At 40.2% G+C, this 22,446-nt stretch overlaps 1 protein-coding gene across 1 annotated transcript; it reads left to right on the top strand.

Annotated features, from left to right (window-relative positions):
* The first annotated feature begins 4,784 nt into the window (after positions 1-4,784).
* On the top strand, positions 4,785-21,325 carry SRD5A3 (steroid 5 alpha-reductase 3). Its single transcript, XM_019740189.3, has 5 exons — positions 4,785-5,100; positions 12,218-12,360; positions 14,156-14,353; positions 17,671-17,805; positions 18,677-21,325. Exons 1-5 carry the CDS (start codon positions 4,880-4,882, stop codon positions 18,934-18,936), a joined length of 957 nt encoding a protein of 318 aa, XP_019595748.3. The 5' UTR covers positions 4,785-4,879; the 3' UTR covers positions 18,937-21,325.
* Positions 21,326-22,446: the final 1,121 nt, after the last annotated feature.

Below are 22,446 nucleotides of genomic sequence, written 5' to 3' on the forward strand. Positions count from 1 at the left end.
CATATCAAGTGTCTTCTCTGACACAATGGTATGAAACCAGAAATCAATTACAAGAAAAACACTGAAAAACACACAAATACGTGGATGCTAAATAACATAGTACTAAATAATGAATGGGTCAACAATAATATTAAGGAAGAAATCAAAAGATACCTGAGACAAACGAAAATGAAAACACAATGACCCAAAATCTATGGGATACAGCGAAAGCAGTCCTAAGAGAGGAATTCATAGCAATGCAAGCCTACATAAAGAAACAAGAAAAAAAATCTGAAAATAATAGTCTAACTTTACACCTAAAGGAACTGAAAAAAGAACAGCAAACAAAGCACAAAGGAGGGAAATAATAAAGATCAGAGTGGAAATAAACAAAAAAGAGGCTAAAAGAAATACAAAAGATCAATGAAACCAAGAGTTGGTTTTTTGAAAAGGTAAACAAAATTGACAAACTTTTAAACAAACTCATCAAGTAAAAAAGAAAGAGGACTCAAATAAAATCAGAAATGAAAGAGGAGAAGTAACCATGGATACCACAGAAATACAAAAAATTTTAAGAAAATACTACAAGCAATGACATGACAACAAATTGGACAATCTGAGAGAAATGGATAAATTCCTAGAAGCACATAATCTTTCAAGGCTGAATCAAGAAGAAACAGAAAATCAGAACAGACCGATTACTACCAACAAAATTGAATCAGTAATCAACAAGCTCCCAATAAACAAAAGTCCTGGACCACATGGCTTCACAGGTGAATTTTACCAAACATTCAAAAAAGAATTAACACCTGTTCTCAAATTATTCCAAAAAAATCCAAGAGGAGGGAAGTCTCCCAAGCTCATTTTACAAGGCCACCGTTACTCTGACTCCAAAACCACAGACATTACAAAAAAAAGAAAACTATAGGTTAATATACCTAATTAACATAAATGTAAAAATCCTCAACAAAATATTAGCAAACCGAATTCAGCAATACATTAAAAAGATCATACACCACCATCAAGTGGGATTCATTCCTGGTATGCAAGGGTGGTTAAAGATCCACAAATCAATTGATGGGATACACCACATAAACAAAATGAAAGATAAAAAAATCATATGATCATATCAATAGATGCCGAAAAAGCATTTGACAAAATCCAGTATCCATTTAGGATAAAAACTCTCAGCAAAGTGAGAATAGAGGGGACATATCTCAACATAAAAAGGTCAATATGACAAACCCACAGCTAATAACATACTCAATGGGGAAAAAAATAAAAGTATTCCCCTTAAGATCATGAACAATATAAGGATGTTCACTTTAACCATTTTTATTCAACATAGTACTGGAAGTTCCAGCTACAGCAATCATACAAGAAAATAAATAAAAGGCATACAAATGTGAAAGGAAGAAGAAAAATTGTCATTTTTTGCAGATGACATGATACTGTATATAGAGAACCCCAAAGATTTCACCAAAAAACTATTAGCACTGATAAATAAATTTACTAAAGTAGCCAGATACTTTAATTAATACAGAAATTGGTTGCATTTTTACACACCAATAACAAACTATCAGAAAGAGAAATTAAGAAAACAGTACCATCTACAATTGCATCAAAAGAAGAATACTTAGGAATAAATTTAACCTAGGAAGTAAAAGACCTGTACTCAGAAAATGATAAGACATTGAAGAGAGAACTTCAAGAAGATACAAATAAATGGAGACATATACCATGTTCATGGACAGGAAGAATTAATATAGTTAAAATGTCCATACTCCCCAAAGCAATATATAGATTCAATGCACTCCCTATCAAAATACCAAAAGCATTTTTCACAGAAGTAGAATAAATCCTAAAATTTATATGGAACTATAAAACACCCTGAATAGCCACAGCAATCCTGAGGAAGAAGAACAAAGCTGGAGGTATCAGGCTACCTAATATCAAATTATACTACAAGGCCATAGTAACTAAATAGCATGGTATTGACAAAAAAAAAAAAAAAAAAAAAGCAGACACAATGGAACAGAATAGAGAATCAAAAAATAAATGCATGCCTATATGGTTATTTAATCTATGACAAAGAAAGCAAGAATTTACACGGGGGTAAAGACCGTCTATTCAATAAATCGTGCTGGGACAACTGGACAGATACATGCAAAAAAAATAAAATGAAACTGGACCACCTTCTTATGCCATATACAAGAATAAACTCAAAACAAGTTAAAGATTTAAATGTAAGACCTGAAATCATAAAACTCCTAGAAGAAAATATAGGAAGTAAACTCTCAGACAATACTGTTAGTAATATTTTTACTGATATATCTCCTTGAGCAAGGGGAACAAAAGAAAAAATAAACAAATGGGACTACATCAAATTAAAAAGTTTTTCACAGCAAAGGAAACCACTAACTAAACAAAAAGACACCCTACTGAATGGGAGAAGATATCTGTAAACAATAAATCAGACACGGCGCTAGTATCCAAAATTTATTTAAAAACCTCATACAACTCAACACTGAAAAACAAACAATCCAATTAAAAAATGGACAGAGGCATTTTTTATGAATGAAAGAGACCTTTCTCCAAAGAGGTCATATAGATGGCCAATAAACAAACGAAAAGATGCTCAACGTCACTAATCATCAGAGAAATGCAAATAAAAACCACAATGAGATACCACCTCACTCCGGTCAGAATGGCTATCATCAATAAGCCAACAAACAACAAGTGTTGGCAAGGATGTGGAGTAAAGGGAACCCTCGTGCAATGTTGGTAGAATTGCAAATTGGTGCAGCCACTATGGAAAACACTATGGATGTTCCTGAAAAAATTAAAAACAGAACTACCTTATGACCCAGCAATTCCACTCCTGGATATTTATCCAAAGAAATCCAAAACACTAATTCAAAAAAATATATGCACCCCTATGTTACTGCAGCACTATTCACAATAGCCAAGATATGGAAACAACAATAATGGCCATCAATAAAGAATTGGACAAGGACAATATGGTAGATTTACATGATGAAGTATTACTCTGCCATAAAAAGGAATGAAATCTTACCATTTGCAACAACATGGATGGACCTAGAGGATGTGATGCTAAGTGAAATAAGTCAGACTGAGAAAGAAAAATATCATATGATCTCATTATATTTGTAATCTAAAGAACAGAATAAACAAAAGAACAGAGCAAACAAGACAGAAATAGACTCATAGATACTAAGAGCAAAGTGATAGTTGTTAGATAGGAGGCAGTGGGGGATGAGTGAGAAAGGAGAAGGGATTAGGAAGTACAAGTTGGTAGTCACAAAACAGTCACATGGATGTAAAATACAGTATGGGGAATATAGTCAGTAATGTAAAAACTATTTATGTTGTCAGATGGGTACTAGACTTATGGGGGGATCACTTCATAAATTATATAAATGCCTAACCACTGCATTGTACACCTGAAACTAATATAAAATAATATTGAATGTCAACTATAATTTAAAACTATATATACCAGGGGTGCCAAAAAAATGTATACAAGTGGATACTTTGGTCAACGTTGCTCAAGCAGTAGTTTGCCGTAATCAGAAGTGTCTGGAGGCTGATGGCAACTACTTTGAGCACCTCTTGTAACTGCAGAAGTCAAACATGACTTGTATTCATCTTTTGTTATCGGTATATATTATTACAATTTTAATAGTTTGTTCCTTTCTTAAAATGTGTATACATTTTTATTGGCACCCTCTATAGTCACGGGATGTAAAGCACAGCATAGGGAATATAGTCAATGGTATTGTAATAGCTGTGCAAGGTGTCAGATGGGTAGTAGACTTGATGGGGTTATCACTTTGTGAGGTGTATAAATGTCTAATCATTATGTTGTTTTGTACACCTAAAACTAATGATTAAAAACTCATTTTTTTAAAAAAGTAAGCTCCAAAAAGAGCTTGTCCTGTAAACCTCTCTGTCCTCAGTGTCCTCTCCTATAATAGGCATACAATAATAGTTTTGAGAATTGATATTTTGAAGGCTTTGAAAAAATTACCTGGAGTTACATTTTCATTTATTGTACGTGAAAGTCAATATTATTCAAAATAGATGAGTCAAGAAATAGCATTGTCACTACATGGAGGTAAATAGCAGAAGAAACAGCTCATGGAGTTAAAAACTGTGCTCTGGGAAATGTAACTAGTAAGCAGAGGACTGATGTTTTTCTAAATACAATTTTTACCACTTTCATTTTTGTTATTTGAAATTGTCTTGATGATTAAACTTTACGTTTAAATTATACACATTCGCAACATCATATTCATTTTGTGTATGACCTGCTTTTGTTATCCATATATACATACATTTGTATTAATATAGTTGTTTGCCATCATTGCTATGTATTTTATAGTGAGCTTTTTTTTCACCCACTAAACCTGTTTCAGTTATCGTAAACAGCTTTCCGTGTTTCTACAGTTTTCGCACTTAAATGTGTTAATGGCTGCGTGTTATTCCGTCGTTTTACTGTACCGTCATTTAGCTAAATACCCTAACGTGGAACATTTAGGATTGTTACCATTTTTCCATTGAAAATAGGCGGCGATGAAGACTCGCAGGCACGTGGTCTTTGAATCACATTGCTCCGCTGAATCATACTCTGGGGTCCTACCTAGGAAACCACGAGTCGGACCACAGACAGAGAGCGACCAGAGAGCCGCAGCGCGACTGGATCCCGGGATCCCGCGCAGCCAGGCGGGTGACTCGCGGGCGGGGCGGAACACGTCCCCGCCCAGCGCCGCGTCACCAGCGTGCCATCCGCCTACGACCGGCGCGCGGCCCGCGAGAGGCCACTCCAGCGCCCGCTGGCGGTGCGAACGCTGGGAGCGCGGAAGCGGGCGCCCGGGCCATGGCTCTCTGGGCAGGATCGGAGCTCTCAGTACTGAACCCGCTGCACGGCGTGTGGCTCACGGTGGCCGCCGCCTACGTGCTGAGCCTGATGCTGCAGCTCCTGCCGCCTGGCTTGCTCCCCAGCAGCGCCCTCTTCCAGGACCTGATCCGCTATGGGAAAACCAAGCATGAGGCCTCACTGCGCCCGGCCGTCTGCCGGAGCTTTGATGTTCCCAAGAGGTAACCGCGCCCGGGGCGCGGGTCTGGGTTTGCCAAGGCGCAGTCGCCCGGCTCGGGCAGCCGGCATGGGGCAGCAGAGGCGGGCGCTAACAGGGCCCTAGGACTCAGGCGTGTTCTCCCACAGGGCGCTGCCACGGCCGGGCCGCAGAGCACTGTCCTCAGCCGCTTCGTGGCCCTGGGAGCGGAATGTCCCGAGTGTCCAACGACATCGACGTGTTGAGCCGCGTGCATTATCAGGAACGCTAACTTGGGGCCCCACTGAGTCTTTCCTTCGAGGGAATGGCAGCGCTTCCGAATTTAGGCCTGGTCAGCAGGCGGCAAATTAGTCTCCTTTGTCACCAAATTCTCTTTCCCCTTCCCTGCACTCTAGGGGCTTATAATCTAACTTTAGGTCGCCAGAACTCACCAGAAATGAAGGCACTCCTGTCCTTCGCTCCTCTCTTGCCCCTTTTTGTCTCCCCGACCCTCGCAGCCAGGACGAAGGGCGAGATGCTGGTTCCCACACCTGGCTACACTTCCTTCGGCTGCACTGACCCTCCTAACGCGCACCTCCGCAGGTGCCCCTGAGAGAATTGCCCATGATGGCACATCCTGAAATTTCATTTGACTTCTAACAGATTTCATAACCAAAATCAACGAAAGATGAAATCGTTAGGGCTTAAATAGAACTCTTTCAGAAATTGTAAGACTTGTTATAGTTTGTTCATTTTTACCTTGAATTCAGAAGAGAGCTGGTAAGAGTCAACCAAACACTTCCAGATGGTAAGGATAGAGCAGTGGCTTTTTTATCTTTAAGATGCATCTTAAGTTGGCATTTAGGAAGGAATCTGGAAGAATGTTTTTCAATTTCTGATGTATTAAAACATCTGCATTATCGCTTAAACTTCACATAGGCAGAGTGCCCTGGCCCACAGACAAGAATGGGGCTAAGTATAACTTGGCTTCTGCAACGTGGATAACCCCCCACTTCTGAGTGTTAGAGAAAGATTTATCAGGTGTTACACTGAGAAGGAAGAACTAAGGCCTCATCCCATTTACCATTCTGAGGAAAAGTAAATGGAATGAAGCCCTGGGGAAAAAGTAGAAGTGTTCAAGACCAGTTGGTTAAAAAACCAAGTCTTTAGAGGCTCTTTTTAAGTGAAAATTATCTGTCATCCTATTTGTTATCAAGTTTCATTGCAGCATGTCCTTTTCCATTTTATAGCAGGGGCATTCCAAGGTTGTCACATTTTCATTTATAAAGTGAAGGAAAAAAAACTTTCTTAGAGAGTATGAATTCTAACAATTTCTTTTAGGAATTTTGAAAAAAGTACTAGTGTCTGTGGATTAAAGGACATATTTTAAGTCGTTCTCTACACTTACCTAACTCGAGCTGTTACTACTCAAGTCTGGCATATGACAACCAAGAAACAGACTTGCTACTTTTGCCTTATTTATTACAACAGTTGGTACTCTTTGTGCTTCTTTAAATTTCTACTATATTATGAAAATATTTACGCTTTTTCTTCTTCCAGAATTCTAGAGTGGAACCTCCCATGGTATTTTGTTTTGCTTTTTTTTTCTAAATTTAAACATTTATTTTAGTACTGGAGACGGTGCAACAAATATAGGCCAATAATGAAGACAAAAATGCCTTGATATTACATTTAAATATTTTTCCTTGTGCAAAATTCAGTAGTACATGTTGAAAGTGCAAATAAACCTATAACTTTATTATACACTTAAAACTAGGCAACTGTATATCCTGTTTATGCACCTAAAAACTGTGCTTAGATAATTTTGTTTGGGGGTTTTTTTTCCTAAGGAGACAAGAATTAAACCTTAAATCAGTTCATGGTATGTTTGTTTGTTTCCATTACCCCTATCTGGTAGACTTTTTTTTTTTTTAATGAAGATAATGGTTGCTTTTCTTGTTTTCTTTTTGCTTCCTAGAGTTTTGATATCCCAGAAAGTCTGAATAAATATATGACTTCCAACAAGAGTCACAATGCTCTTGACTTGCATAGTGTATATGGAAGTACTTCACCTGTTTCTAAAAGTTTAAAATGGTATGGAAACATTGCAACCGAATTGAGCTCTACAGGCAAAGAGAGCAGCCGTGCAGATTTTCCCCACTGGGGCCCAGGGGTCCTAACTAGAGGTTAGGGGATCTGTAGATAGCATTCAGGGCAAACTTGGATTGGAAATAAAATTACATCTTTCTTTCACAAACCTCTAGCTGAAATTCAGCACTTCCTTAATGATGAATGTAATCAACAAACCACAGTAGAATTAGCAGTACCTGCAATTTTGTGCCAGTTTTTTTTTACATTAAAAATATTGAAGAGACCGCAAAACATTTTCATCACTATAAGAATACTGTAGTTATTCCCTCACTAGATCTTGTTCTTTAATACATTAAGAAGCACATATATTAATATAGCACAAATTTGTTTTTTAGTAGCTGTGTTACCCATATTTCAATACAACTGGTTTCCTTTGTAATCCCTATGTATTTTATGCTTGTAGTAACATTTTGAGAAGGAGCCTGTAGCCTTCACCATACTGGCAAAGGAGTCCATGGAAGATAAACGTTAAGAACCTCTGCTCTAGATGATACACTTTCCATCCATTTACATTTTTGTTTGACATATCCCTGGCTCCTTAATGATGAATGTAATCAACAAACCACAGTAGAATTAGCAATACCTAGCAAATAGTAAGGTCCTTGATTAATAGGTTTTGAAAGAAGTTTTTAAAAGGTTTTAGGTTTAATCGGTTTGTTGGTTAACTTGACGCGTACTCTGAGAGTAACTTTAGGTGAGATACCTCCTCTTTCATTCATTTTTAACTAGTGTTTATAGAGTAATACTATGTTTCAGGAGCTATTCTAGACTCCTTGGAGCTTTTATTCTTGTCAGACAGACAGTAAATGTGTAAACAAATCTTGTAAAACAAGCAAAATAATTTCAGGTGTGATTAGTGCTTCAGAGGAAATCCATTAGGGTTACTTGATCAAGAGCAAAACCGGTAGGGGAGGCAGTGGCCGTGACAAAGCTGGAAAGGATGGTCAGGTTGGGGTAGGGCGGGAGACAAGTTCGCTGCTCATCAGGGCCTTCCAGGTCATGGTGGACACTGAGTTTTATTGTGAGTGTATGGAAAGCCATGGATGGATTTTGAGGGAAGGGAACATGGCATTGTATGATTTACATTTTGAAAGGATGACTAGCCATTGTGTGGAGAAGACTGGATTAGAAGGTTGTTACGGGGTCCAGGCAATATGTTGTGGAAGATTATAGGTATTAGCATAACAGCACCTGCTTGACATTTAAGTGGTGATGCCGTTAAAGCACGTAGTCCAGGGCCAGCCACTCAGAACTCAATGCACATTAGTTCCCTTTCTTTATTAGCCCCATAGCTCCCCTCCCTGGGCCTGCCATCAGTTCTGGTAATAGGCAAATATGTATTAAGTCAGATCATGTCTCCTGGCTCAAAACCATCCAGTGGCTTCTAACTCACTCACTGGAAGAGCCCAAGACCCTGAGTCTTGTCCCCCCCACCTTACTGTTTCCTGTAGTTTACCCCCATGTGGTTCCAGTCCAGTTTTCTGTGTCTTTCTGCCAGTCCCCTCTCCCACCTCAGGGCCTTTGCACTGCCTGTTTCCTCTACCTGGAAGGCTTTTTCCCCAAATAGCTACATGGCTTATGCCTTCACTTCCTATAATTCTGCTCAGATACCTTTTCAGTGAGGCATGCCCCATCCCCCCTATTTAAAAGTATAATTCTATCATGCCAGCATTCCTTCTTTTCCCAGCTTTAATTTGCTCTGTAACAATTATCACCTACTGACATGCTGTAAAATTTACTTTTGTGTGTCAGTATAAGATCCATGAGGGCGGGAATTGTCTGCTGTGTTTGTTGCTGTGTCCCCAGAACCTAGAGTACTCCCTGGCTTATAATAAGCATTCAAGTTTCTTAAATCAAAGGAGTGCTTGCTTAATGCTAAATGCAGCGTCACCATAAACATCACCTTATCCATGTTCCCAAGGGCCAGGAAAACAGTGCCTCAATTAAGCAAAGTGCCAAGGGAGGAAAAAGAGGGAGTGTGTCTGAAACAAGGAAGTGGAGTATTTAGATCTGCTTTTTGAGGCTTGAGCTGGGTCTTTAAAAAGCAAGAAACATAACCTGGTATAAAGAGTAGAATATGTTTTCTATCGAAGGAAATCAGGCGAGCAAAACCAGAAATAGAATGTACAAAACGCAGGGATGAGAAAAAGAGCTTCCTGTAAATCAAAAACACTATGGCACAAGTTGGGCACAGCAGGATGTGGCTTAACCCCTTATGCCAACACACTTGAGGGATTGCTGAGCTTCAGGCTTGATAGAAATGGGTACATGTAATGTAGGGCCAGAACAGCAGGTTCGGGCAAGTCTAGGTTGCATGAATAATAGGAGTGCAGCCGTGTGATTTTAACTGCAGAGTCATCAGGGCTGAGTCTGGAGCCAAACATAGCCACTTACTTAGTGAGTGCATGGTCTTGGGTAAGTAACTTACCCTTTCTGAGCTTCTGTTTTCTCATCTGCCATGTGAACACAACCACACAAATTTTACGGGATTGTGAAGATGAAATGAATGAATCTTTCAATAAACTGGTCTCCCCACAACTAGTTTATTCTCTACCTAGTTAACAGAGGGATTGTTTTTGTAACTTAAAGAGTAGAATGAGTGAGCAATGCTCTTTTTTTATTGTGGCAAACTATATGTGACATAACATTTACCATTTTAACTCATTTTGAGTGTACGGCCCAGTGGCTTTAAGTACATTGACCTTTTTGTGCAACCATCACCGCTATCAGTTTCCAGAACTTTTCTATCAGGCAGAAGGAGTTTTAGAACACAAATTATTACTTTCAGCCACTCTGCTCAAATGGCTTCCCCTCATGCTTAATAAAAGTCAGTGTCCTTTCCTGCCCTAAAGAATCTGCCCCTCTCCCCCTACTACCTGTCGCTCTCCACAGAGTTATCCTTTATCGATCTCCAGGTCTGTGTGGTTGGCATTTTCTCTGCCTAGGAAATTCTTTCCTGCAATTCACAAGGGTTACTCATTCTAGCCAAATGTCACTTGAGAGCGGCCATCCTTGACCACCCATCCAGAATGGCTTCCCCTCTACGCCTTCTCTGCCCCCTCACCCAGCATTAGCTACATGTCTACAGGTTCATTCATGAACTGTCCACAGAAATATTTGTGCAAAAATGAAATAGGTCAAGTGACTGGCTCAGAAGTTGCTCTTCAGAAGCCGGCCCTCTCCCTTTCCGCGGGAGCCTGCAGACATTCTGCTCTGCTCCTGCTACTCAGGCCAGACCGGGGCTCAGTTCTCTGAAGTGTGTCTTAAGGAAGATCCTGGAAGGCTACAGAAGGACAGTGGAGGGCAGAAAGGGGGTGTGGGGGGGGGACTGTGGAATTGGCACTGATGCGTGAACTTTTGAGGAAACTAAGCTCTTGAGCCTGGAAAAGATCAGAATCAGGAATAGCAGGATGGCTCCACGAGGGCAGATCCAGGGGTAGAATTTGTAACAGTAGTGGGGAGAATTAAGTGGGTTGCTATGGAAAGATCAGATTAGATTGATATAGGAGATTTTTGAGTGAGTGCCGGGGTGATGTCTCGTGAAACCAAAGAATGGAAGCACGGACCAAGGAGAGGCAAGGAGTTGTAAAAGAGGATAGTTTATTAAAAGCAAAGGGTCAGAGCTCCCGAGTGGAAGGGGGTCCCCAATGGGGTACCCAGCGTGGGGCAAAGGCTCTTATTCTTATATTTTCTCTTGTCCGTTTGAAGAAGGGAACTAGCACCTTCTAATGGAATTCATTGTTCTGTTTGCTCATCCTGAAGGGATTAACAAAATGACCCAGTCCTATGTATCAATCTGCTCAGTTTGTCCAGCCAAAAGGGATTTTATGAGATAATTTATTATATTTTGTCCTAGAGTGAAGGAGTTCTTTCAAAACCTGAAGTTCCAGGATATGGCTGTCTTTGTTTATTTTATCGGGGACCTTTCTGTCTGCCTAACAACATGCTGAGTAACCTGTCTCAAGATGGGTGTTTGTCAGATTGGGTTGTGGGCATGGTCTGGTGGGAGTGGGGGGCGGTGGTGGGGGGGGGCTGTGAGTTCTGATACAAGAATATTCTGGATTATCTGGAAGGGGAGTGCCCGAGTTTATGTCTACTCCTCCTGACTCCAGGTCGTCTTACTTTGTCACAGTCTAAGGAGACAAGAGGGAGAGAGGCTTCATTTATTCACATGCACTGAAGAGCAGGGAGGCCAAATGACCTCCAGGCACCCCGCAGAGGCAGAATGATTTTGAATTGGTTTGAATAGGGAAAAATAGTCAGCGGACCTCAACATAAAACTGTTAAGCCCTTGTGTTAGGTGATTTCAGCAAACCAACATCATCTTTTACATCAAATTAACATTGCTAGTTGAAGTTTTTATTGGTTTTGTGGTTTTATTTGTATTTCGTTTATAACGGTTGATTGCAGCATAGGCATTATACTTATATGACAGCTGTAACTGTCAGGAGTTGATACCTAGCTTTACGAATTATCTAAGCCATTTGTCATCTAAGCCATTTAGATTAGCACAATTTAGAAAAACTGAATCAGAAGATCTCTAAGGTTTCTTACAGACCTGAGAGCCTGTGGTTGTGCAAATGTTGTATAACAGTTGTATGGCTATTGCAACAGTATTGCTTGGAATTTAGAAATCTTGCACAGATTTGGCTTTTGTTAGCACAATCCAGGTTCTCTCTCCCAGGGCCGGGGGGGCCCCCTATTTTGGAATTTGAGCCCAATCCAGTTACCCAGAGATAATCTGGATTGCTAATTGACCCTCAGTCTAAGTTTAACAGCGTTGGTTGTATTTTTGTTAACCTCAGGAGTCCTTTCTTTTCCTATGAGTTAACGAATCCCATCATTTGAAAGGAAATTTTAAAAATCTGAACATCTGTAGGGTTAAGGATCTATTAAAAAGCAAAACTATACTTTGGAAATGGGGGAAAGAGGAGAAAGAAAGTAAAAATAGTCTGCCTGCATAATAAAGTGACTCCACTGTGATGACTGCCTAACTTGTTTTCCCTTTGCAGGTATTTTTCTCACTTCTATGTCATCTCAGTGCTGTGGAATGGCTTCCTGCTTTGGTGCCTTACTCAATCTCTGTTCTTGGGAGCACCTTTTCCAAGCTGGCTTCATACTTTACTCAGAATTCTTGGGGCTGTGCAGTTCCAAGGTAATCAATCACTCCCTTGGCTAATCACAACCATTGTGTCCTGTTCCTGCTTTCCTGCCTGCAGGAAGCTGTTCTGGGAATTTCATAACCACTCTCAGGCTCACCTCAGCAGGAACTGAGAAGTGGAGGGTGAGGGCAAAAAGTTCTGCATGGTTCATAGCCATCTCGAGGGATGTCCCCACATCCTGCACTGAGATCCTGCAGAGTTCAGAGTCAGCTCTTCGTCCCTGACTTCCCAGCGAGTGCTGGGCTGTGTACAGGACTGGCTGTTCTCCCCCTGATATTTCTCGAACTGTTGATCAATTTATACAGAAGTTTTTAGACTTGGGGGAAAAGCTTTTAGGATCCCTTGGGTTTGCCTTGAAACATTCATCACGTATGTAGCCCAACCAAAATCATGTCTCAGAACTCCAGAAATTTGATAGAAAATTTTCGATCACCAGTTAAAAATGTTTGTTACGCCATAAAGCTTTGGTTATGTAATAAAATTGACTGTAAATAGTTGTTGACTAGATGATTACTAAATAGCTATTAAATTTTCCTCAGATATAGAACAATTTTAAAATAAGGTACTGAAGGTGAAAACAAAGTGGCTTCAATTAATGTCAGGCAGCGGGTGAGGGGCAGAATTAGAAATAAATTGTTCTGTCCTTTTTGTTCCAGCAGCCACACCACTGGGTCCCTAAGAACAATCCTTTTCTGCGTAACCAGAAGAACTCGTTGTAAAAGAAGACAGTCAGAAGGGAAACCCTATGCAAACCCTATTTGGGAGGGGAGAATACCTCAGTGAATCCCACTTCAGGCATTGAAATTTCATCTCTTCATTTGCTTACTGTGGGACTGGGTTTGTAGGGTGGTTGTGAGGAATTTTATTTGGATATTTGTTCTAACCTATTCCTAAAGAGTATAAACTAGATTTTACTATATTTAAAATACAAATATAGGCAAAGCTAATTTATGGCTGTTGGAAGTCAGGACAGGGCTTACCCTTTGGAGAGTGGCTTGGGGGAGGGGCAGCACCTAGAAAGGAACACCGGGGTGCTGGTCATGTTGTTTCTGGATAGGGGTGCTGGTTACATGGGTGGGGTTGGTTGATTTAGTTTGTAAAAGTCCATTAAATTGTGTATTTATTATAGCATGTGTGTGTGTGTAAGTGTGTGATATTCACTTTTTTAAAATGTAGGTTTTAAGTCATTTTTAAAAGCATTTCTTCTATTTGGGCAGAGGGGTGAGAGGCAGGTAGGAAGATAGATCGATCTCAAAGCTCACAATCCCCTAAATGTATAATTTCCTTTTTTTTTTTTTTAATATGGCAAGGAATGCATAATTCTCCCTGTCTATTCCTATCCCCCTTTCAGCCTCTATATGTGCAGGTGTCCACGCCTCTTTTCTCCCCTGATCCCAGGGATCCCACCAGGTGGGGTTGCTCAGAGATCATCCAGAAACTCTCCCTGACCACCTTCACTATTAGTGCCATTGGCCAGTGCCACAGACCCTGGGTTCTGAGTGCACGGACCCCTTACAGTGATATCCATGCAAGGCTTCCACATGGCGAAGAAGAGTCCGGAGACGTGAGCTTGTCCCAGCTCTGTCACTAGCTTACTACGTAACCTGGAGCCAACGTACTTGGCCTACTTCCTCATTGCTAAAAAAGGAAGGTGTTAGACTGTATGACTTCTAGGTCCCTTTCCTAGCTCTAATCTTGTTCAACACTATGTGTAACAGTGGGGGCAAACGTAACTTTGGATTAATCCCCAAAAGAGAAATGCTCAACGTGTTGCTTTCTGAATTGCAGGGGATGAGCTGGCGCTGTCTGCATTCTTAGTGTTAGTGTTTGTGTGGCTGCACAGCTTGCGAAGACTCTTCGAGTGCGTCTATGTCAGTGTCTTCTCCAATGCCATGATTCACATCGTGCACTACTGGTTTGGACTCGTCTACTATATTCTTGTCGGCATAACTGTGCTGAGCCAAGTGCCAATGGACGGCAGGCATGGTGAGTGGTCCCTGGGGTCTGTTAGCTGAGTCATTGGGTGCATGAGGTCTCATGCTCCACCAAGCATTATGGAAGTTTGAAAGTAGGAGACCTGCCCAACCCACTTTGCATTGGAGGAGTTTGGACTCTAATAGTAATTTTAAAACATCAACATGCCCAGGGCCCAGGGGTATATATGTTAACTGTAACTGCAAAACCTGAAAGACACCAACATAAGCAGTAACGCCTTCAGTAAAAAGAGTAAAGTGAAAAGTATTCAGGAGGTTTGGTTTAAGGATGAAGAAATAGGATGTGATGTTTTCCTCAATGGGAGTGAAATCAATGAACTCATGTGGAGTAAATCTGAAGAGAAAGACGAAGTGTGGTCAAGAGTTGAACAGGAAGCAGGTTATACCCAAGAATAGGAGAAAGAGTCAGCAAAGAAAGTTGCTTTCCCAAAGCCTCAGTCATCCTGGGGTGTTTGTGTAGAATGGTAGGGGGTGCGGCTGGGGAAGGGGAAACTGTGGTGCAGCATTTAATCACAGAAAGCTAGGGGAGGAGCAGGTGGCCTGGACTCGTGGGGAATAGTTGTAGTTTGAAGAATACTGGAAGCCATTTTGTTGCCATTACAACAAAGTGTTTCTTCAAGTCAGGCAGCCTGAGGGGAGAGGACGAGTACTGTGCCAAATCACAATTGTGTCTTAACATTTCTGAGCTCTCACTACCCAGGAAGAGGGAACCCAAATTATGACCTTTGTTTATAAGGAGGAAATAAAGTGGTTTATTTGGGGGTGAAGTGGGAAGAATATCTATCATATGTGGCTATCATTTAGGTAAAAATGCATGCTTATTAAAAAGAATCAAGTTTTTAGGGTGACTGAACTGAGTTTTTAGTGCTGAGGTGAACTTCACCCAGCAGCCTTGGTATCGATCTGCCCTGACACTGTAGCGTAGATCTTTCATGACTGTTTTCTTTGAGTCCAAAGCCTCCATATTTCCTGCAGCTGGCCTATCCATCTGTACAAACTGAGACCAAGATCTACGTATTTCCAATCCTCAGTGAGTGAGCTTTCTCCTCACGTTCGAGTTCAGTATCAGTGCCCCTTGAACGCCCTCTGTCTCTCGTTGTAGTGCCACCCAAGGCCGCTATGGTTTGAGGGATGATCTTCAAGCACATCTTATTGATGACCTTTCTCAGTTCATGAATTATTTATTGGTTCTAGCCACTCAGCTACCATCTCTCCATCGAATTCCTCTGAACTTAAGTTAATTTTTCTTTCCTGAGCTTTCTGCTGTGGTATTCATGTGCAGCCCAGTACCGTGGGTTAGTGATTATTCCTGGTGAACAGTACAGGTTTTCCACCCAAAGGACCTTTCCTAAGCACTTTGGTAACCCACCTTTCAGTCTGGTAGTGTCTGTTGGCATTATATATCTCTTCCGGTGTCTTCTCTGCTGGCTGGACCCCACCTTCTGCCCTCCGTCCTGTATAATTAGTGAGGGAGAGCCAGCCAAGGCACCCACAAAAATAGCTTTCTAGACACTCCTTTCTGAAGCTGTCTTTTGTTTCACCTATTTGTCCTCCAAGAGGTCATCTGTGGTCATTTGGCACAATATGGGGAGAACTGGTTTCAGGAACTCATTGAGAGAGAATACACTGGAGCATTTGCTAGCTGCAGGGTCTGGTAGAAACGGGCTTGGGAGTCAGGTGGGCCTCAGTCTGAATTTTGGCTTAATTAATCTCCCTGAGCTTCAGAACCTTCACCTGTAATTAGGAACATACACTGATTTCAGAGGGTTCTTGTGAAAGTGAAAAGAAAGAATATCTGTAAACTATTGAGATCTTCACGTCGCCTTGCCTTCAAAGTGTAGAGTGAGTCATTCTCCATTACACCGTCCTATTTTCTTTTCAGGTAGGGTACCATCTCTACCTGAAATTTTCTGGGTTATTGATTTGTTGACCCATTTCTGTCTGTATCTTGCCACTAGACTGTGAGTTTCTGAGGACTGGGATCTCGCCTGATGTATTCACTGCTTTGTGCCTCATACCTACAACAGTGCCAGGCTCATAGACACCCATTAAGTAATTAATGAATAATTAAATACTACAGCGATTAGACTCCTGGTAAATATGAGCCTTCTACCTGCCTCCCCTTTCCTGCATCATAATTTCAATTTACTCTTACAGATCTTTTTTCCCTCCTAGGTGATTTTTCTGCATTTAGAGTAGGTGACTTGGTAACGACATGAACTCCCAGACACCTGCTTCAACCTTTAATCCTATAGTGACTTATGCTTAGTTAAAGCCCTTTCGATTTAAAACTGTATTTTTCATATTTTGCTTATTTATGACTTATAAAAATATAACTTTTTAATTAAATGTCTAACCCTAGTTATTATTAAGAGACTATAGTAGATTGCTTACATAGAGCAAGTTTTTAAAGAAATGAACACAGGTAGACTTTGCTGGACTCTCATTAATCGTTAGCTTTCATCAGCTGAGTCCGACTTCTAAGTACCCATAAGGAGTTATGTGATCCTTGCTTTTACTTGCATCAACTTTGGAGGGTCTCCCTCTGGGCTCTAGAGCCTCAGGTTCTTCCCTGTTGTCAATGGACAACTTTGTTTCTTCAGCCAAGTCCCTAACTAGCCTGACTGCTTCCTGCAGGACCTGCATTTCTTTTCTTTTTCCTGATAGCTGGAGAAGAGGAATAGTTTTGAGTGTTTTCTTCTCCTAAAACTAAATCTCTGTGACTAGGTTCTTTCTAATCATAAAGGGATACTGTTTTGTTTTTCATCTTGGAATTTACATTTCTCCCCTTTTTGAGAAACCCTATTCTGAGCCTTTACTTCCAGTGGTTTTCTTCATTGGCTGGAGCCCAGCAAGTCAGCATTCTGCCTTCAGGGTCTCCCTAACAATGGCTTAGGTTAGTAGCTCAGGGAGAGAGTCCAGACAGTGTTTCCCTGACAGTGAAGTGTAAGAAAGAAGACATAAAACGAGACTTAGAAATAGAGGTGCAAAGTTGTCTCACCACACAAGAGTACATCACAGGAGTAGGAGACAGAGATAAACTCTGTGCTTAAAGCATCTGAAGAAGGAACAAGAGAATGTCTCATATGGACATCTCTGCAGGGGACCATTGAAGCTGCCTCTGGCTGAGGAGCCAATCTCCTGGACACGTTCTCCCCTCTGCACTTGCGAAATTCTACCAGGACAATTTTCTAGTCATGAGGAATAGAATAAGTGGATAATCGTGTTCTACTGACTGTATGATTTTTTAATTCCTTGCTTGAGCCTCTGAAATTTTGCAGCATTGGCTAATCATCCTTCTTTCTGTAGTCTACGTGAGAGGGAAAAATCTCTTCATGCAAGCTCGATGGTTCCATATCCTCGGAATGATGATGTTCATCTGGTCATCTGTCCATCAGTATAAGTGCCACGTCATTCTCAGCAATCTCAGGAAAAACAAAGCAGGTGAGGCATCTCTGAGAGCCACTGCATGTGGATTTTAACCCTCAGAAGCTAGTTGTCCATGTTCCTTCCCTCTTATCCTTTCTGCCTAATGAGTATCTATCAAATACTCATTTTGAGAAGACAACTCTCTGGGTCTGGATTTTCCCACCTGTAACATGAGAGCATTATACTGAAAGGTCTCTCTGGCCCCATTAGCCCTGATATTTATGATTCTATTCTGTGCCCACATTTGGTAGCCTGTCTTGCAGATATGGGTCTAACCAGCACTAGTGTTACCAGGCTGAATTAGTATCATTCCAGCGAAAGCAAAACACTTTAATTATTGTGTGTTCACTTATCATAGGTACACTTTTTATTAGGCTTTTTGAAATATTAAAAATGGAATAGTATTCTTCAGTATTTATTGAATGCTTATTTTGTGCTGGGCCCTATTCTGAGTACTTTGCATAGAGTTTCACAATACTCACTTGAGGTGGGTACAGTCTTATCCTCATTTTGCAGATGAGGAAACTGAGGGACAGAGAGTTAAACAACTTACCTAAAGTTACACAGATGGTAAGTGCTAGAGCCTGGATTTGAACTCGAGCAGTGTCACTCAGGGGTTTGAGCTCTTAATTCTAGCTTGGTGGATTGTTGGAGAAATGGGCTTTCTTTTTGTGCTTATTTATAGCTTATAGTATAACCTAAGCATGTGATTTTTTTTTTTTTAATACATAGTAGATTGACAATGCAAGTGGGAGAGGATGGTGGTTTGCACATAGGTCTGTCATACTCTTTCCTAAATAAGAGTTTTTGTAAATGATTTGGGGAGTGATGTGATAAAACTTTTCCTTTTGTCAAATATTCAGGAGGTTTTCTTTTTCCATTTCAGGAGTGGTCATTCATTGTAAGCACCAAATCCCTTTTGGAGACTGGTTTGAATATGTTTCTTCTCCTAACTACTTAGCAGAGCTGATGATCTACATTTCCATGGCCATCACTTTTGGATTCCACAACTTCACTTGGTGGCTAGTGGTGATATATGTTTTCTTCTGCCAGGCTCTGTCTGCTCTTCTAAACCACAGATTTTACAAAAGCAAGTTTGTCTCCTATCCAAAGCACAGGAAAGCTTTCCTGCCATTTCTGTTTTAAGATAACCTCTGTCATGAAGAATGCAAGCCAAGTGACAGGTTCAGTTCCTAAGGATGATGAAGTCTAGCGACCAAAGTGAAGTTTCTGCAGAACTGTTTGAAACTCTCTGTGTCATTTTTATACCCAAGTCTTCACTGAATGAGCAAAGCAGTACCCCTCCTGAAAAGGAATCTTCAAAGAACTATTTCTGGCAGACCTGGCAGTGCTCTGCTTGCTTTCTGAGATGCTTTATAAAACCAACCAACTACTAAAAAGTCGAAGAGATCTCTCCAAGCAGCTTCAAAAGCAAAGTAACCTAGAGTATGCAAACAGCTTCAAACATACACATATATACACAAAGGAAGAGATAAGATCATCTGTGGCTTTGTTTTTGTTAGGGACAAATTAACTGCACTACATAATAAGCAATATAGTAGGTGCTCAGTAACTGTTGCATTTCAATACAAGCAGAATAGCCTTTGAAAATAACAATATATAATTTTATAGCACAGGATTCAGGGAGTAGAGTGTTGGAGTTAGTTTATACTTTCACATATTACCATAAAGATGTCCACTTATGTAACCATCAACTGTCATTTCCACTCATCTCCCCCTCAAATCATAGCCCAACTGAAAGTTTGAAACCTTTTTTATTTAATACTTTTTTGGCATCGCTTTCAAGGGAATACCGTAAAGTGAAAGCATCTGAACATAAAGTATTTTTATATTCATGCATAAAAAGCCTTCATGAACGGAACTGACTGACACTCGGGATTAGATAGTGCTGTAGTCTCATTTATATGTAGTTATTCAAATTGGATCAATGTCTGCCTGAGTTTATTTTAACTACTAGAATGAATCTGAAGCTATTTAGGAATAACATTTACACTTAAAATAGCTTACGTTAAAGAAAATACCTGTGATTAAATCAAAGGGAAGTAAATTCATAATGTGAAATAAAAACAAAAACTTGAAAAATAATACTATAGCCTGAGAAATGCAGTAAAAACTGCACATTCATGCAACATAAGATTTACTGGCGTATTGACTGAGATACTAACTTTATTCCTGTTGTACAGATGTCATATAGCCTACTAGGTACTAACATTTTGCACTAAAATGTACCTTGCTATGGGGGGAAGAACCTCATTATTAACCAGACACATATCAAATGCACAGTCTGAGAATATCCTCCCCTCCCTGGAATTTAAGTAAACTGAAGCTGTTAAACTGAGATTCTTTTTAATCTAACTTTTAATATATGCACATCAAAGCATATTCTAAAGTTCTTAACATAATTCGGCTGTAGCATTTTTCCTCCCATCAATCAAATACCACTTCAGTCAGTTGCTCAGTCTATTCAAATAAATGACATATTTATTTCATTTATCATTTAGATTTGCCATCCTCACGACCAGCACTCAGGAACCAAACTTTCTACACTGGAAATATAACGCATATTGCAGTTTTGTCTTAATTCCCACACAAATGGTATGAATAATTTTTAATAGCAGATTACTTGGGGAAAAACATGTATTTTGCTTTAGCGTGTCATTGTATACTGAGGTAAGACTAGGACTTTGGCTGTTGTTCTGGAATTTCATTGTGCTCTGAAGTGAAAGAATGAGTATGCCTGTGAAGAACCATTATCGGGCTTGTGAGAGAGCATTCCAGTTCCCACTATCCTTGCTGTCCCTTGCACACTCTTCTGTGTCTTACTTTCCCTTTGCTGCCCAAAGATTGCATTTCTAGGTGACGGTAAAAAAGAAAGTCGAGATGTCCTCAAAGGGGCTCAGAACAAAGGAAGATGGTCTTTGATGAAAGCCTAGCCATGGAAAATAATTGAGAATGGTGCCTGCTTGCAAGATCACAATCAGCATTGTTCTTTGTGTCAATAAAAATGTTCTATGTGCCTAAAGGGAGAGCAGGAGAGTTGCCAAAGCGTTCACGTGGGTAATCCAGAAATCTCTTGGGGGTGGAGATTCTTGATTTTTCTGCTAGCTTAGTTGGATAGCCTTATTTCACTCTTATTATTCAATTAGGGGAAATGATCCTGAACTACCTCAGGACAGCATTCCCTGGGTTAACCACTGACTATAAAAGTGCAAAAATAGCCTTTGTTACGTCTCCAAGTTGTAGCTCATTCCTTATGCTAATATTTGCTTCTCAGTGAGCTTGGATGATTTTGTCTCCATAAAACTGTTCTGTATTATGTTTTCAATTCAGTGAATGGTTATTGCCAGAATTCTTACCCCCAAAAAAGAACCTTTGTAGATATTTTTGTATGAACCTTAATAGTATAAGGAGACTAAAATTTGCATAACTAAAGGTACCTGAAAACTCACAGACTATTGATAAGTAATGTATCTCAAACTGAACTGATATATTAAAGAAGAACTTCAATACTAAATGAGCACCTATGTAAATAATTTCTGCCCACTCTGTCACATTGCTTATCAAAAAAAATCATTCAGCTTGTTTTTATAAATGTCTTACGTTAGTCTAACCTAACATTTTTCTGATAAATGGACAAGAAACTGGAGGTGACAGTGACACATAGTTCATCATTTTTCTCAAATACCAGTGATCTCCTAGAAAGCCACATATTCTTTGGAGGAAAGCAAATTTAGTTATCCAAATGAAAACTGTATTATAAAGAGCTACTCTATGCACTTAAATGAAAAAATATAATACTGGGTCCTTTCCATCAAAAAGACTGACCACTTGTTCTATTTTCGAGGGATTTCTCAGCAGAAAAACAAATCTGCCTGCTGAGTCCAGCCCTCTGGGTAAAACCTTATAGCACATGTGCCGATTTTATTAGGGCTCCCTGGTCTACATAGCACCTTTCTGTGAATTAGAAAAGACATCACTAGGAACGTCCTCATAACAGGGCATGAACCTTTGTGGGAACAGAGGCAGCTGGTGATGGGGCTGTAGCTCAATGAGCAGAGCTCATGCTGAATCTCAGCCCCACTCACACCTTCAGCCTGGCGTCCTTTGTGCAGTGCACAACCTGTGCAACCTTCCATAGAGACACTGCTTATTATGCTGCCTGTCCATCGGCAGGTTCTGTTCACACTTTTAAAAAAGCAAGACTTGATATCACAGAATCGTTTCATTGAGAAAGACCATAGAAATAAAATTAGGAGAAGGGGGAAGTACTCCATGCAAAACATCTTTGCTTCCATATACAAAAAGAGGAGTTTGGTGGTTAACAGGTAAGTAACTCTCAAACAATAAAATCTCTGTTCAGATGCTAGAATGTTGGCTCCAAATAGAGACAATATTTTGTTTCCTTTCTTACTACCAACTCCTGTCTTTCTAGTTCATTGTTCTACAACTGCAACTCCAACAATCTTTCCACCCTATTGGGGCCTCCAATTTATTGATCTCTTGGCATTTTTACTGTCCCTTGCCTCTTGTAGGTCTTGTCCCCTTACCCTGCTTAAATTCCAGGTAAATCACTATAATCATTCCTTTGTATATATCCTCAACTTTCTTGCCTCCCTAGATTGCTTTTTCCGACTG

The sequence above is a fragment of the Rhinolophus sinicus genome, chromosome 1, assembly GCF_057876585.1.
Source record: "Rhinolophus sinicus isolate RSI-liver-muscle chromosome 1, RSI-T2T, whole genome shotgun sequence".
Classification (NCBI taxonomy): domain Eukaryota; kingdom Metazoa; phylum Chordata; class Mammalia; order Chiroptera; family Rhinolophidae; genus Rhinolophus; species Rhinolophus sinicus.